This window comes from Trichechus manatus, unplaced genomic scaffold (genome assembly GCF_000243295.1).
Source record: "Trichechus manatus latirostris isolate Lorelei unplaced genomic scaffold, TriManLat1.0 scaffold00193, whole genome shotgun sequence".
Lineage (NCBI taxonomy): Eukaryota > Metazoa > Chordata > Mammalia > Sirenia > Trichechidae > Trichechus > Trichechus manatus.
Window position 1 is genome coordinate 3620779 of NW_004444129.1, and position 17968 is coordinate 3638746.

A 17968-nucleotide genomic window follows, 5' to 3' on the forward strand; every position below is an offset into this window, starting at 1 on the left:
GCATTGGCAAAATCTAAAATGTTGATATCCAAGTCTCATCGTTCTCCCCTTTTGGTGAGCTAGAGGGAGGCACAGGCATTCCTCTATATTGCTGGTGGGAAGGCAAAGTGGTCTAACCCCAATGGAGGGGATTTGGCAACAGCTACCTAAGTTACATATACCCTTATCCACTGACTAGCAATCACTCACCTAGGAATCTATACCAAAGAGAATCTGGCGAAAATATGAAAGCATATACACAAGGATATTTACTGCAGTACTACCTGTAATTTTAAGAGTCTAGAAATAACCCACGGGTTATCAATATGAGTTTAGATGGATGAACTATGGTACGATTACACAATGGAGTACTATGCAGCTATGCAAAGGAATGTAGAATATCTACATATACTGCTCTGGAGCCATTTCCAGGATTAGTGAGAAAATCTAAGTGTACATGGTAAGCTATGTTTTATCTAAGAATGGTGTGGGATAAAAATATATAAATATATTTGCTTATACTTAAATAAAGGAAGGATAAACCAAAACTAATAAAAATGATTACCTCTCTCGGGAAGAAGGGATAGAGACAGAAGGGAACAGTGCTTTGTAGGATTTTGAGGTATGTGTATGTCTTACATACTTACAAAACAATACTAAATGAAAAACAGCAAGCCTCCAAATCAAAAGCAAAATGAAATAAATGCTTAAGAATGTGCCCCTTACAATGCAGGTGAACTCAGCCAGCGGGTGGTATTACAATCCTTAATTTCTTCAGACCCAGACACTGAGGCCCTAAACTTTCTGAAGAGGGGAAGCATCGTGGGACGCTGGCTCACTTTTTTGCCTTTGTCGGTTTCAGCAACCTCCTCCCATCCGCCCACTGTCTTCATTTGGAAGATAGACATCTCACAGGAATGTAATATGAATCCCTAACAGAGCCAGCGATGACGCATTTTATAAAAGGGATACTGCCATTATGTCATCTGGCCAGGCTTACTAGTGATAGGAAAAAAACGGATGCTCCTGAAACTGGTCCCTGCGTTGCACGGAACACGGATTTGGATACATACATAGCATTACGTTCTGCGGTGCATTAGCGCTGTCATCCTTTGGACACTGTCCTTGGAGTCCTTGTTCCCCTTATGCATTTACCACTCAGGAAAAGAGCATCTGGCTCCTTGGCGGAGCCAGCCCAAGAACTCAGTCCCAACTTTCAAGGCAGCTTTCCTCAAAGTCGTTCTGGACGAAGATTCTAAACCAGTGCTCTTAGCACTTTCGCAGTTTCTTCAGCCTTGGGGAGAGAGAGGAGGGGGCTACAAAGCTGCCAAATCAGTATTCAAGTTTCCCTCCTGGAGCAGCGAGAGGCGCCAGCTTCTTAGGAAGCAGCCTGCTGCTGCCTGGTGACACCGGACCCCGGCAGCGCTGAAAAGGCTCCGACTCTCCCGAACTTGGAGGCTGTCCCGGGGAAGTCTTCGCGGTGCAAGCTTGAGCGCACCAAATGGCCGCTCGGAACTGCCGAAGGCTGCCTGGATCACTGGTTCACATAAGCGTGGGCTCAGCAGGCTAAGCTGCTGGCATTTGTTCAGTGGGGGAAAAACAAAATAAACTTTGTGTGGAAAGTGATAACCCTGACATTTCAATATATTTACCATGATGATGTTTCCTAGAGTCACAGAGTAAAACAAATTAGAATTATAAATACCATCCAATTTTCCTAACAGCTCTTGTGAGTGGAAATCAAATCACCTTAGTCAATCAAAGGCAGCTTAAATGCCACTATGCTGCTCTCCTTGAAGATCTGAAAGCACCTATCATTCCCGTGTAGTGCCCCAGCTCCCTTGGCGTGTGAGAGACTAGACACTTCTGCATAAATATGGAAATCAAGTTGATGATTTGTACTTCTACTGAGTACTGTACTTAAACTTGGTTATCTTCTTGGCTGAGGCCTAAAATTTGAGGCAATGCTTAAGGCTTCTCGGGAGCTCTGGGAGAGAATAAAAACATATAATTATCCTTTTCACATGGGGAATCGTTCCATTAGTCTCAAACTATCTGCAAGAGTAGAGGAATTTAAAATCAATATTAAAACATGATGGTTTTACATGAGATGTTGAATTGGGGGCCTGTTACTGTGTGGTGAGGAAACCCTTCTTGGCAATGAACACGACACTCAGAAGGCTGTTTGAGGTAAATATTTCATTCCAGTCAGCCTTCGCCTGAGAAGGAAAGAGAGGCCCACGTTACTCTCATGGCCACGGGTTGTGGTAATTGCTGAGTACTTGGATAGGTTGTCAACTTGATAGCTGTTTGTCATGTCCCATATAATTGGAGCCCCATAGAACAATAATGAAGTATCCCCTCCATGCATACGACTCTGTGATTGATGACCCAGCTGAGGAAATCATTTACAAATACAGGCCAAAATTCAGCCTTGTGATGGATCTCATCTGATATTCTCTCGGCCCTCCGAGTGTGGCTCTTTGATTGACACCCCCAGTATTGTGATAACCCAAGAGAAAAATCTTGCCTCTAGACACAACAAAGGCCCCTAAATTGACTCACTCTTATTGAAATAGAGTGAAACTTTGTTAGGCTTTCTTCTACCCGACGGAAGGTTTAATGCATATATATTTTTAATGCTGTGTGAGTGAAAATATTACATTGGAGGTAATATCAGCTGATTGACGTTTTAAAAAATTGAGTTCCATTTTTGTGTGGTTATTTTCTCAGTTAGATGTGCAGAAGCAAAAGGGTGCTGGAGGCCCTGGCAGTCCTGGCCTGGAGTGGACTCCTCTGGGAGCAGGTCTTGGAAAGGGCACAGAGGATGTGTTGATTTAATGATCAATTTCCCCTTGCACAAGCTTTCCCATCTCCTTTAAACAACGAATTAAGTCACATAGCAACACAAATTTTTTGCTGTTCAAGATACTCAACTCACCATTAGAAATAATTGAGTTAATTTAAAAATTATAAATGAGAGAATATTTCAAGAACGTATGACCTTATAACCCGCAGCAATCATTTGTAGAGAAAGATGCTATTAGTCCCAAGGAGGATGATTGAGTGATATTTTTTAAAAAGAATCAAATGACTAGTATTCATCAAGGGCCGTTGTCAATGGAAGACAAAGGAATCAGGGAAGATGGCTCAGTAAACAATTAAAAGAAGTATAAGAATTTCAAATTATATGAAGGATGTGTATTATACAAAGGAATTATATGTAAAGCCCTGGTGGCACAGTGCTCAGCTGCTAATCACAAGGTTAGTGGTTGGAACCCACCAGCTGCTCTGAGGGAGAAAGATGTGGCAGTCTGCTTCTGTAAAGATTTACAGGCTTGGAAACCCTATGGGGCAGTCTTATTCTGTCCTATAGAGTCGGAATCGACTTGATGGCAGTGAGTTTGTTGCTGTGTAAAGTGTAGTGAGTTTATATACATGCAGACAGATTCTTGCATTTATATTTTCCCATTAGAACCATATTAAATATAATCAGTGCTTATCTGTTGCTCTCAGAAGATAGAAATATGCTTCTCTTCCACCCCTCATCTGTCAGTTTGTCATAGTATGGCAGCTTGTGTGTTGTTATGATGCTGGAAGCTATGCCACCGGTATTTCAAATACCAGCAGGGTCACCCATGGTGGACAGGTTTCAATGGACCTTTCAGACTAAGATAGACTAGGAAGAAAGATCTGACAATCTGTTTTCGAAAATTAGCCAATGAAAATCTTACGGATCATAACAGAACATTATCCGACTCGCTTGCTTTGGATACATCATCAAGAGGGATCAATTGCCAGAGGAGAACATTTTTGGTGAAGATGAGGGCCAACAAGCACATGGGAGACATTTGGTGAGATGGATTGGCACAGTAACTGCAACGATGAGCTCGAACACTTTGATGATTGTGGGATAATGTGGAGCCAGGCAATGCTTCGTTCTGTTGTACATAAGATTGCCATGAGTCAGAGTGGACTCTGTTGCAGCTAACAAAAACATGATTCTCTTTAGCTATAGAATGAGAATAGGAAAATCCATCCATCCATCCATCCATTTACACAGTCACATATTGAGAGCCTACTAGGTGACAGAAGTTCAGGGTTACAATTAGCTTACATCAAATGTATGATTATGAAAGTACAGTCACGAGTCACTTAACATCCATGATGCGTTCTGTGAAATAGGATGTTATGTGATTTAAACATTGTTCAAACACCATACAGTAATGTGCCAGTTAACTTCCCTTCCAGCAACCTCCAATCACTGGGAGGAGACTGTGGGGCAGCACCCCCTCCCCGCCGATCCCTTCCCCCCCACCCCGAAGAGCAAAGGAAAGAGAAAGGCTAGCAGGCAAGACAGAGGGAGGGAAGCATGGGGATAGGGTGGCTGGTGGGGCCTGAGCCCCATTGAGTGGTGAGCTGAGGGGAAAGGGGTCAGGAAGGAGGCGAGCATTTATATAATGTATATAATGTGGTGTTCACACAATGTCCAAATCACATAATATCATATTTCCCAGAAAGTGTGGTGGACATTAAGCAATGCCTTTCTCCATCCCTCAGTCCTGTGGGGGGTGGGGGCCACAACTCCTCCTCCTCCCCATGCTGTATAACTTTATGGGACCATGGATGTCTTAGTCATCTAGTGCTGCTCTGACAGAAATACCACAAGCAGATGGTTTTAACAAAGAGAAGTTTATTCTCTCACAGTCCAGGAGGCTACAAGTCCAAATTCAGGGCATCAGCTCCAGGAGAAGGCTTTCTCTGTCGGCTCTGGAGAAAGGTCCTTGTGATACATCAGTCTTCCCTTGGTCTGGGAGCTTCTCTGCACAGGAACCTCAGGTCCAAAGGACACGCTCAGCTCCCGGCACTACTTTCTTGGTGGTGTGAGGTTCCCATGAATCTCTGCTCACTTCTCTCTTTTATATCTCAAAAGAGATTGGATTAAGACACTATCTAATCTTGTAAACCTCATCAGTATAACCTCATCACAGTGACAGAATTTACAACACATAAGGAGATCACATATAATCTCATCATAGTGATAGACTTTACAACACATAAGGAAATCACATCAGATTACACAGTCATACAACACTGGGAATCATGACCCACCCAAGTTGACAGATATTTTTTGGAGACACAATTCGATCCACGACAACGGACATATATGTATGTGGTTGGACCTTGCCCCGGCGGATGTTAAGCGACGCCTGGCTGTACGTGTGATATTTGTTGTTGTTGTTAGATGCCGTTGAGTTGGTTCTGACTCGTAGTGACCCTATGTACAACAGAATGAAACACAGCCTGGACCTGCCCCATCCTCACAATCATTGCTATGTTTAGCCCATTGTTGCAGCCACTGTGTCAATCGATCTCGCTGAGGGCCTTCATCTTTTTCACTGACCCTCTACTTTACCAACCCTGGTGTCCTTCTCCAGGGACTGGTTCCTCCTGATAACATGTCCAAAGTACATGAGGCAAAGCTCACCATCCTTGCTTTTAAGGAGCATTCTGGCTGTACTTCTTCCAAGACAGATTTGTTTGTTCTTCAGGCAGACCGTGGTATATTCAATATTGTTCGCCAATGCCATGATTCAAAGGCATCAATTCTTCTTTGATCTTCATTATTTGTAGTCCAGCTTTCACATGCATATGAGGCAAGTGGAAATAACATGGCTTGGGTCAGGTGCACCTTAGTCCTCAAAGTGACATCTTGGCTTTTTAACACTTTAAAGAGGTCTTTTGCAGCAGACTTGCCCAATGCAATATGTCACTTGCTTTCTTTCTTTTTTTTAAAAAAAAACTTTTTATTGTTCTTTAGATGAATGTTTACAGAACAAATAGTTTCTCATTAAACTGTTAGTACACATACTGTTTTACTACAATGGTTAACAACCCCACGACATGTCAACACTGTCCCTTCTCAACCTTGGGTTCACTGTTACAGGCCTTCCTGTCCCCTCCTGCCTTGTAATCCTTGTCTCTGGGCTGTTGTGTCCCATTAGTCTCGTTTTGTTTTATGGGGCTATCTAATCTTTGGCTGTAGGGTGAACCTCGAGAGTGATTTCATTACTGAGCTAAAAGGGAGTCCGGGGTCCATACGCTCAGGGTTTCTCCAGTCTCTGCCAGGCCAGTAAGTCTGGTCTTTTTTTGTGAGTTAGAATTTTGTTCTACATTTTTCTCCAGCTCTGTTCAGTACCCTCTACTGTGATCCTGGTCAGAGCAGTCAGTGGTGGTAGCCGGGCACCATCTAGTTGTACTGGACTCAGTCTGGTGGAGGCCATGGTAGTTGTGGTCCATTAATCCTTCGGACTAATCTTTTTCCTGTATGTTGTTTCCTTCATTCTCCCTTGCTCCCGAAGGCGTGAGACCAGTGGAGTATCTTAGATGGCTGCTGACAGGCTTTTAAGACCTCAGATGCTACTTACCAAGGTAGAATGTACAGCATTGTCTTTATAAACTGTGTTATGCCAATTGAACTAGATGTTCCCCGAGACCGTGTTCCTCCCAGCCCTCTGCCCAGCAATTCAGTCCCTCAGGGAGTTTGGAAGTGTCTATGGAGCTTCCATTACCTTTCCTTGTACAAGTTGTGCTGGCTTCTCCAGTATTGCATACTGTCTTACCCTTCACCAAAGTTACCACTTACCTATTGTCTATTTAGTATTCCTCCCCACCCCTCCCATCCCTTGTAACCAACAAAGATTGTTTCTTTTTGTGTGTAAACTTTTTCATGAGTTTTTACAGTAGAGGTCTTATACAATATTAGTCCTTCTGTGACTGACTTATTTCACTCAGCATTATGTCCTCCAGTTTCATCCGTGTTATGAGATGCTTCACAGATTCATCATTGTTCTTTATTGTTGCATAATACTCCATTCTGTGTATGTACCGTAGTTTGTTTATCCGTTCTTCTGTTGATGAGCATCTAGGTTGTTTCCATTTTTTGTTATTGTAAACAATGCTGCAATGAACATGGGTATGCATATGTCTATTCATGTGACGGCTTTTATTGCTGTAGGGTATATTCCTAGGAGTGGGATTGCTGGATCGTATGGTATTTCTATTTCTAGCTTTCTAAGGAAGTGCCATATCATTTTCCAAATGGCTATATCATTTTGCATTTCCACCAGCAGCGCATAAGAGCTCCGATCTCCTCGAAGCTGAAGGCTGTAGTCTTTGATGTTCATCAGTAAGTGCTTCCAGTCAGCAAGCCGTGTCATCTGCATACCACAGGTTCTAAATGAGTCTTCTTCCAATCCTGATGCCGTGTTCTTCTTCATATAGTCCAGCTTCTCAGATTATTTGCTCAGCATACAGATTGAATAAATATAGTGAAAGGACACAACCCTGATACACACCTTTCCTGATCTTAAACCATGCAGTATGTCCTTGTTCTGTTCGAATGACTACATCTTGGTCTATGTACAGGTTCCTCATGAGCACAATTAAGTGTTGTGGAATTCCTTTTCTTTGAAATGTTATCCATAATTTGCTATGATCCACACAGTCGAATGCCTTAGCATAGTCAATAATATACAGGTAAACATCTTTCTGGTATTCTCTGCTTTCAGCCAAGATCCGTCTGACATTAGCAGTGATATCTCTTATTCCACATCTTCTGAATCCAGCTTATTTTCTGGCAGTTCCCTGTTGATGTACTACTGCAACCATTTTTGAATTATTTTCAGCAAAATTTTACTTGTATGTGATATTAATGATATTGTTTGATAATTTCCACATTCTGTTGGATCACTTTTGTTTGAAATGGGCACTAATATGGATCTTTTCCAGTCAGTCGGCCAGCTGTTTTCAAATTTCTTGTCATAGACAAGTGGGCACTTCTACATTGCATCCATTTGTTGAAACATCTCAATTGGTATTTCATCAGTTCCTGGAGTCTTGTATTTCACCAATGCCTTCAGTACAGCTTGGACTTCTTCCCTCAGTCCCATTGGTTCTTGAACATATGCTACCTCCTGAAATGGTTGAATACTGACCAATTCTTTTTAGTACAGTGACTCTGTGTATTCCTTCCATCTTCTTTTGATGGTCCTGCATCGTTCAATATTTTGCCCATGGACTCCTTCACCTTTGCAACTCGGTGCTTGAATGTTTTCTTCAGTTCTTTCAGCTTGAGAAATGCCAAGCATGTTCTTCGCTTTTGGTTTTCCAACTCCAGGTCTTTGCACATTTTGTTATAATACTTTACTTTGTCTTCTCAAGCCGCCCTTTGAAATCTCCTGTTCAGCTCTTTAACTTCATCATTTCTTCCTTTGCTTTAGCTACTCTATGCTCAAGAGCAAGTTTCAAAGTCTCTTCTGACACACATTTTCGTCTTTTTTTTTGTTTTCCTTTTCTGTCTTTTTAATGACCTGTTGTTTCCTTCATGTATGATGTTCTTGATGCCATCCCACAACTCGTCTAGTCTTCGGTCATTAGTGTTCAATGTGTCAAATCTGTTATCGAGATGGTCTCTAAATTCAGGTGGGATATATTCAAGGTCATATTTTAGCTCTCATGGACTTGTTTTAATTTTCATCAGCTTCAAATTGAACTTGCACGTGAGCAATTGGTTGTCTGTTCTGCAGCTGGCCTCTGGCCTTCTCCTGACTGATGATATTGAGCTTCTCCATCATCTCTTTCCACAGATGTAATCGATTTGATTCCTATGTATTCCATTCAGCGAGGTCCCTGTGTATAGTTTTTGTTTATGTTGTTGAGAAAGCTATTTCCAATGAATAAGTCATTGGTCTTGCAGAATGCTTTCATGCTATCTCTGGTATCATTTCTATCACCAAGGAAGTATTTTCCAAGTGCCAGTTCTTCTTCTTTGTTTCCAACTTTCACATTCCAATCACCAGTAATTATCAATGCATCTTGATTGCATGTCTGATCAATTTCAGACTGCAGAAGTTGGTAAAAATCTTCAATTTCCTCATCTTTGGCATTAGTGGTTGGTGAGTATATTTGAATAATAGTGTATTAACTGGTTTTCCTTGTAGGCATGTGGATATGATCCTATCACTGACAGTGTTGTACTTCAGGATAGATCTTGAAATGTTCTTTTTGATAATGACTGTGATGCCATTCCTCTTAAATTTGTCATCCCCAGCATAGGAGACCATATGATTGTCTGATTCAAAATGGCCAATACCAGTCCATTTCAGCTCCCTAATGCCTAGGATATTGATCTTCAAGTGTTCCATTTCATTTTTGGCAACTTTCAATTTTCCTGGATTCATACTTCATACATTCCACATTCTGATTATTAATGGATGTTTGCAGTCGTTTCTTCTCATTTTGAGTCATGCCACATCAGCAAATGAAGGTCCAGAAAGCTTTACTCCGTCCGAGTCATTAAGGTCGACTCTACTTTGAGAAGGCAGCTCTTCCCCAGTCGTATTTTGAGTGCCTTCCTTCCTTTATGACACCACAGTATGACAAACTGACAGATGAATGGTGGCATGTGATTTTAAGTAGTATATGTTTACACATATTTATTTAAGTATCCATGAGGACCTATTATATGTATGGTACCATGCTAAGCATGACAGAAAACATAGCAATGAACAGGAAATGATACTCTGCCCTTTTGTGATTTATAACCTGGTAGAGTAATGCTGAGGAGGGGTGAGCTTGCTTTAGGTAAGCCTCTATGGAGTAGACTGCATTTGAGCAGGATCTTGAAGGCTGGATTGGACTTCCCCAGGTGGAGATCAGGAAAGAGAAAGTAGAGGGAACTTTCTAAGTACAGTAAATGTTCAGAGGTGGAAGATGGTAGGGAATGATTAAGAATGACCATTTAACTGGGGCACAGGATGAGTGCATAAGTTATGGTAGAATAAGCCAAGTGGAGCAACTTGGGAAGAGGTCACAGTGGTCTTTGAAAGCTGGAGTGGAGAATTTGAGCTCTGTTTTTAGACATTGTTGTACCATTAATTTTTTTTGAGGAAAAGAGTAATAAGATCAGAGCTAGGTTATAACAAAATTCATCAGATGATGGTGTAGAGCATGGCTTCAAGGGGGAGCAGCCCCAGGTATGGAGACGAACTAGATTGTTACAACTGCCCAGACAAGAGGTAGGAACACATGTACAATATGAGAAGGAGCAAATCGACAGGACTCTATAACTGCTAGAATGAAGAGGTGAGGACAGCATCACACTTCCAGTGCCTGAATGGGGAGAGGGAAAGCCAGAGATGGAAATGTTTGGGGCTAAAGATGGGAAGTTTATACTGTGAACAAAATGTACAGTAATTTCTCCTAAAAGTAAAAATTGCTTTACTTCCTGAAGTTAAATAGTCAATAGTTTCCTGAAATTGACATTGCTTAGGCAGTGATTTACTACAGTAGGAAAAAGCACTATCTTTAGGAGTGCTAAGAGATGTCCTTCATTTGAATTTCAGGATCATAGAAAGTACCAACCTGAAGTCTGGGTAGGTACACAAAGCTTGCGCCCTGCCTTCCCCAAGAACTAATAGAGATCCAGCTGTTGGGAGAAACGAGAGCAGAGGTGGTGTTACTGGGATCAGTGCAACTCTGGATTCTTTAACCATCCCAAGAGGGGGAGCGATTGAGTTAGTGGTATCAGCAGTGGAAGAGAGAATGAAATGGTATCAGCATGCCTTCATTCCCTCAGACATTAGCCAGACTTTTGTCCATTTCCTGCTCACCTTCGATAGTTTGTTTTGCTCTTCCTTTCCTTACCTTCTCACATTTTTTCCTTCTCTTTATTTACTAGTAATTCTAACCTCATTTGTTTCCCCCATCTCCTTTTTTTTAGTCCTCACATTGCTATTTTCCTGCCTCTTGTTTTATTTTTGTTTTTTATTATGAAATATTCCAAACACATACAAAAAATGATTGCAAATAAGTAATATAACAAACACCCATTTATCTACCATGAAACTCACCATTTCTTTTCATATCATAACAAATCTTAACATTTTGCCTTATTCTTATTCTTTTGCCTTATCATTATTCTTTTTTTTAAGAAGATATATATGTTTAAAGACCTTTGTGTGCACCTCGTTGATTTTATAACACTCCCTCATTCCCAAATGTTAGCACTATCTTGAATTTGTCCTTTTGATTCCTATGCATATTTTTATGTTATTAGAATTACTACATATATAACACATGCAAACATTAAATAGTGTTGTTTTACATGTTTTCAATCTTTATACTGATGATATAGTATACATATTCTGCAGCTGGTCTTTTTTGTTTTTGTATTTTTTCTTCATCCTGATGTTTTTGAGATTTATCTATGTTGATAAATGCAGCTCTAATTCATTCAATTTAACTGCTCTAAAAAGTCCTTTGTATGAATATACCACAATTTATTTATCCAATTTGCTGTTAATGAACATTTAAATTGTTTCCAATTTTTTTTCCTGCTGCAACAAAATTGCTGCAGTGATCATTCTTATGCATGTTTTCTTGGGCACATGTGCTGGAAAATTTCTCTGGATTATGTACCAAGAATTAGAATTGTTGGGTTGTCAGGCATGCTATTTTTACTAATTATTGCCATCTTGATCTCCAAAGTTGTGGAACCAGTTTATATGTTCACCAGCAGTATTTAAGAGCTCACTTTTTCTCAAAGTTCTCTGCAACATGGGGTATTATTAGGCTTTTAGATTTGCCAATATGTTGGGAATGAAATGGCATCCATCATTGTTTTAATGTGCATTTCTCTAATTACTAATGAGGTTGAGCATTTCTTCATAAGTTTATTGTCAGTTCTGGTCTCCTCTTTTGTGAATTGCTTGTACATATACTTTGCCTATTTTTTCTACTAGTTTGTCGTTCTCTTTCTGATTTTGTAAGTTTTTCACATAATCCTTTGTTATATACACGCAAATAACTTCTCTCAGTCTGGACCTAGACTTTTCACTTTGTTTATGGTAGCTTTTGATAAAAAGAAAAGCTTTTCATTTTAATGAGTCAAACATATCAATCTCTTCCTATATGTTTTTTGTCTTTCTACTGTTTCTTCTACTCTCCTTATTCTCTTTGGATATATATTATAGTAACTGTGTAGGCTTAATTCGTTGTCTTCCCGCTTTTAGTTTTCTGAAATAGTTTTTTTTTAACGTAGGGATTATCGGTTCCTTGAAGTTTTGTTAAACCTCATCTGTAAAACTCTACCACTTTTTTTGAGGGGGAGGTTTTGGGGTGTGGAGATTTTGGCTGCTGATTTTACTGACGTGTAGCTTATTAGTTGATTCAGGTTTTTTATTTCTTCAGTGAATTTTGGTAAATTATATTTTTATAGAAAATTATCCTTTTATCTGCACAAAGTTGTTTAGCGATTTTGTCCTTTTCTATCTGTAGTTATATCATTTATATTTGTAATATTATTTATTAAGTCCTCATTTTTTCAAAGTCTAACTTTTAGTTTTATTGATCCTCCCTATTGTTTGTTTCTATTTCATAAATGTCTTCTTTTGCATTTTACTTTCTTGCTCATGTATTTTTATGGTGTACTCTTGTTATTGTTCTAGTTTCTTGATTTAAATACTTAACTCATGTTTAAAAACTACTGATTGTTTTATAACAAATTCATTTAAGGGTATGCACGTAACTCCAAACAATATTATGCATATTACAAGATTTGAAATGTAATACATTTAGCATAATTCGGTAATTTCTATTCTGAATTCCTTTTAATCATGGATGTTTAGAGGTCTGATTTTTAGTTTCCAAGCATATCTTTTTTTAACTTACTGTATTTTTATTGCTGACTTTGATTTTCATTATACTGTGGTCTATATGATAATAGATGCATTAAAATTTGTTAGGGCTTTCTTTCTGATTTAGTACTGCATCCATTTTTAATAACTTTATAAAGGATGTATATTCTCTATTTTGAGGAAATCAGGTTTATATACTGCTGGTATTTAAGATATGTAAGGATATATATCTTGTATCAGACTTATTAATTTGTTGTTTGTATCTTATATATTAATATTTTTAAAAATCTGATTTATCCATTACACTTGATAGAAAGAAGGGCATAACTTGAGGATTATCAATTTCTTCTTTAATTCTCTGTTTTTGCTTATGTATTTCAAGGCCTTACCGACTAGCAGTGTGTGTTAGTTATGTAGTGCTGCTATAACAGAAATACCACAAGTGGCTGGCTTTAACAAACAGAAATTTATTTTTTCACAGTTTAGGAGGCTAAAAGTCCGAATTCAGATCACCGGCTCTAGGGGAAGGCTTTCTCTCTCTGTTGGCTCTGGAGGAAGGCCCTTGTCTCTTCAGCTTCCGCTCCCTGGTTCTTTGGAGTTCCCCAAGTGTCTTGACATTTATCTTATCCCATCTCTGCTCTGCTTGCTTGTTTAATCTCTTTTATATCTCAAAAGAGATTCACTCAAGATACACCCTACACTAATCTTGTCTCATTAACATAACAAAGACAACCCACTCCCAAATGGGATTATAATCACAGACATAGAAGTCAGGATTTATAACACATTTTTTTGGGGGGGACACAGTTTGATCCATAACACAGGGGTTCAAGAGAGAAAGACTGCATGCCTTCTTGTTATTAGGTACATACAATTTCATGATTAACTCAAAGATTTACGTGTTCATTCTCTCAACAAATATTTCTTGAGTACTTAGGATGTGCTCAGGACTGTTCCAAGTACTGGGAATATGACAGTGAACAAAGGCAGAAAAGTGCCCACTTTCAGGGAGCTTACATTCTAGTGGGGGGAGACAGACAGTTCATAAATAAACAGTATTGGGGTAGTGGTGGTTCACTGGTAGAATTCTCGCCTTCCACGTAGGAGACCCAGGTTAGAGTCCCAGCCAATACACCTCATGAACAGCCACCACCCATCTGTCAGTGGCGGCTTGTGTGTTGCTATGATGCGGAACAGTTTTCAGTGGAGCTTCCAGACTAAGATCTACTAGGAAGGAAGGTGTAGGCCTGATGATCTACTTATGAAAGCTAGTCAGTGAAAACCCTACGGATCACAATGTTCTGATCATGGGACTGATGAAGGACCCAGCAGCATTTTGTTCTGTTGTTCATGGGGTCACTAGGACTCAAGTCCAACTCAACAACAGCTAACAACAACAACAACATAATATCAGGTAGCTGCAAGTGCCGTGAAGAAGAAAAAGCAGGGTAAGGAGAGAGACTGTCAGGGTATCATGATCTGAGCAAGTGACATTTGAGAAGAGACTGAATGAAGTGAGGGGGCAAGTCATGTGCGTATGTAGGGAGATCATTCCAGTTGGAGGCAACGGCAAAGACCCTACAGGGCAAGCGTGTTGAGGGAGCAAAATTGGCATGTTTGAGGAATAGCAAGAAGGCCAGAGTGGCAGGAGCTGACTTCCATTGAAAAGGATATCTCTGTCTGTTCCGTGCAGAGCAAACTGTTTTGAAGCAAGAGGGAGATTGGGGACGAGTACGGAGACTATGGAGCCCTGGTGGTGCAATGGTTAAGAGCTCAGCTGCTAACCAAAGGGTCAGCAGTTCAAATTCACCAGCTGCTCCTTGGAAACCCTATGGGGCAGTTCTACTTTGTCCTATAGGGTCACTATAAGTCAGAATGAACTTGATGGCAATGGTTTTTTTTAAGGATAATTCAGTAATTTCTATTCTGAATTCCTTTTAATCATGGATGTTTAGAGGTCTGATTTTTAGTTTCCAAGCATATCTTTTTTTAACTTACTGTATTTTTATTGCTGACTTTGATTTTCATTGTACTATGGTCTGTATGATATAGATGCATTAAAATGTTAGGGCTTTCTTTCTGATTTAGTACTGCATCAATTTTTAGTAACTTTATAAAGGATGTATATTATTTTGAGGATATAAGGTTTTATATATATCTTACATCAGACTTACTAATTTGTTGTTTGTATCTTATATATTAATATTTTTAAAAATCTGATTTATCCGTTACACTTGATAGAAAGAAGGGCATAACTTGAAAATTATCAATTTCTCCTTTAATTCTCTGTTTTCACTTATGTATTTTAAGGCCTTACTGACTAGCAGGGTGTCATAGTTATGTAGTGCTGCTATAACAGAAATACCACAAGTGGCTGGTTTTAACAAACAGAAATTTGTTTTTTCACAGTTTAGGAGGCTAAAAGTCTGAATTCAGATCACTTGCCAAGGCAAGAGAGCTGACATTAGTTTAGACTAAAGAGGTAATGATTAGAAGTGGGCAGATCTGGAATACATTTTGAAAATTCAGCTTGTTGGATTTGGTGATGAATTGAATGTAGGGTGGAACAGCAAGAGAGAAATCAAGAATGGTACCTAAGTTTTTTGCCTGAGCAAACAGATGAATGGTATTGCCATTTATTGAGACGGGAAAGACTTGGGAAGATCAGGCATGGAGGTAAAAATGAAGAGTTCTGCTTTACAATATTAACCATGTAATGCCTGTTACTTGCTTGTGACAGTTGTATGTCTATTTGCTCTCATATTCATTCCCTGCTCTTTTCTTGCTCTGTTCTATAGCAAGGAACTACAATTATCCCTCCACTACCCACTCAGGGAGTGTCTCTGGAAGCAACTACCAACCTCTGCCATGGACGAGGAGAAGAGAAGATGTGTCAAGCCTGAGCCCTGGGCCAAGGTAATGTTTAAGCTTGGGGAAAGGAGGAGCAGCCAGTAAGGGGAAGACAAAGCAAAGAGTATGGTGTTGCAGGAGAGAAGTGAAGAAAGCCTCTTTAGGAGAACATCAATAACTCTGTCAAATGTTGTGAAAGGTGTGTAGGATGAAGATTGGAAACTCACCATTGATTTTTGGTAACGTGAAGGTCTTTTGTGACATTGACAGGAGTGATTTCTTGGAGGGATAGAAACAAAAGCATGACTGGAGTGGGTTCAAGAGAGAATGATTTTATGTCTTCTTGGTGGATTGTTCCTTTTTTATGGTTGACATCCTTCTTTAATGCTGTTAATGCTTTTTGACTTTAATTTTGTTTTGTCTGATATTAATATTTCTATACTAGCTTTCTTTTCATTAGTATTTGCATAGTGTATCTTTTTCCGTCTCTTTTTGTGTGGCTTTGTGTTTAAAAAAAAAAAAACCTAAACCAAACCAGTTGCTATTGAGTCAATTCCAACTTACAGTGATCTTATAGGACAGAGTAGAACTGCCCCATAGGGCTTCCAAGGAGCAGCTGGTGGATTTGAACTGCTGACCTTCCAGTTAGCGGCTGAGCTTTTAGCCACTGTGCCACCAGGGCTCCGGCTTTGTGTTAGGTATTTTTTTTTTTTTTTGAACTAAAGCAGCAAATAGCTGCATTAAAAAAAATCAGCCTGGTTTGTCTTTTAAGATATGAGTTAGCTCCATTATTTTATTTTAATGTATTTAGGATTATTTCCACCATATTCTCCTGTGATATCTGTTTATCATCATTTTTTTTTTTTTTTTACTTCTTTCTCCCTCTTCGTGCCTTCTAATTTCTCATGAGTGGGTTGAGTTTTCATTATTCTCCCTCCTTCCCTCTGCTGGTTTGAAAGCTTTAGATTGTATTTCTATTCTTTTAGTGAGTATATTTAAATTCTAAACATACATACTTACCTATACATTTTTTAACAAAGCTTAAGATTATTCAGTATTTCTATTGTCTTCCAGAATACACATACTTTAACTCTCCTCTGAACATATTCCATTTGTTGTTGCCTAGAGACTTAGATTTTCCTTAGAACTTAGCTAATATTTCTACAATTAGCTGTTAACCAACTTTTCCAGCATCTTCTATCAATTTCTGCAATTCCTCTAATTTTGTGTAATTTTCGTTTGTACTTCGTGTAATTGGTCTTCGTAATGAAGTCTCTGGGTGATGCAAACAGTTAACACATGGCTGCTAACTGAAAGGTTGGTGGTTTGATTTCACCCAGAGGAGCCTTGGAAGAAAGGCTTGGCAATCTGCATCTGAAAAATCAGCCGCTGAAAACTTCTACGATACTGTGCTAACAAATAATTTTATTAAAAAAGAAGTGGCTTGCACAGTATAGTTTTATCTCCTGCCCACATTCCAGGTTGGCTAGGGGCTCAGCTCCTGTATCCTGAAGACCAGCTGAAGGAAGAACTCCTATGTGGAAGAGTGCTGGGAGCTGGGCAGGGGGAAAGGGCATAGTGAAGCATGCGCTGACTCTTACAGCCTTCACACCAGAGAATTACACATCACTTTTGCTCCAAATTTCCTTGGCCAAAGGAAGCATGTGCTCAAGCCTGACTTCAAGGGGGGTGAGCTGTGCAAGTCACCAACATCCATCCTCACTCTGGTGCCACTTTCCTTCTTGCCGAAACATATTTTTCATCATTCTTTGAACGAGCATCTGTGGGTCGTAAACACTCTTATTTTTATAAGTGTAAAAAAACCCTTTATTTTGCCCTTTCTTAATTAAATGTTTAGCTGTGTATAAAATTTAAGACTTACTGTTTCTTTCCTTCAGCACATAAAAAAAATTATTCCATTGTCTTTTGGCTTATGAAAGTTCTGTTGCCAGCTTAATTGTCGTTATTGCGTGGGTAATCTATCATTTTTGGCATCTTTAGATTTTGTTTTTCAGTCTGGATGTGGATTTCTTCTTCATCCTGTTCAGAACTTGGAGTATACATTTCATCTAATGACTCATGTCTTCCTTCTATTCTGTAAAGCTATCAGCTATTATTTCTTCAATTCTCTCCTTCTGGAACTCTTATTGAACTCGTGCTGGACCACTCAAATTTACTAATTCTCTCTTCAGTACAGTCTACAATTTATCCTATTATTTATTCTTCCATTTTAAAAAATAGTCTTTCTTTATTTCAAAAATTAGTAATTATTTTTCATAAGCACCTTGCTTAATTTCTGTGGTTTTATTTAATTATTTATTATTATGTTTTTCTGAATGTTGTTTCATTAGTCTTTTTAACCACCCTACAAATACGTATTTTAAGGTCTTAGATTATTTGATGACGTTAATTTCATTTGGAGTGAGTTTATTTTATTTTAC

General features: G+C 39.2%; 1 protein-coding gene across 1 annotated transcript in view; it reads right to left on the reverse strand.

Annotated features, from left to right (window-relative positions):
- Positions 1–1295: 1295 nt before the first annotated feature.
- The window catches only part of LOC101356919 (thiamine transporter 2-like), a 130275-nt gene continuing 113602 nt past the window's right edge, over positions 1296–17968 (reverse strand). Inside the window, 1 exon segment of the mRNA XM_012558890.1 lies at positions 1296–1645. Within this exon segment, the coding sequence (XP_012414344.1) occupies positions 1296–1645 (350 nt within the window).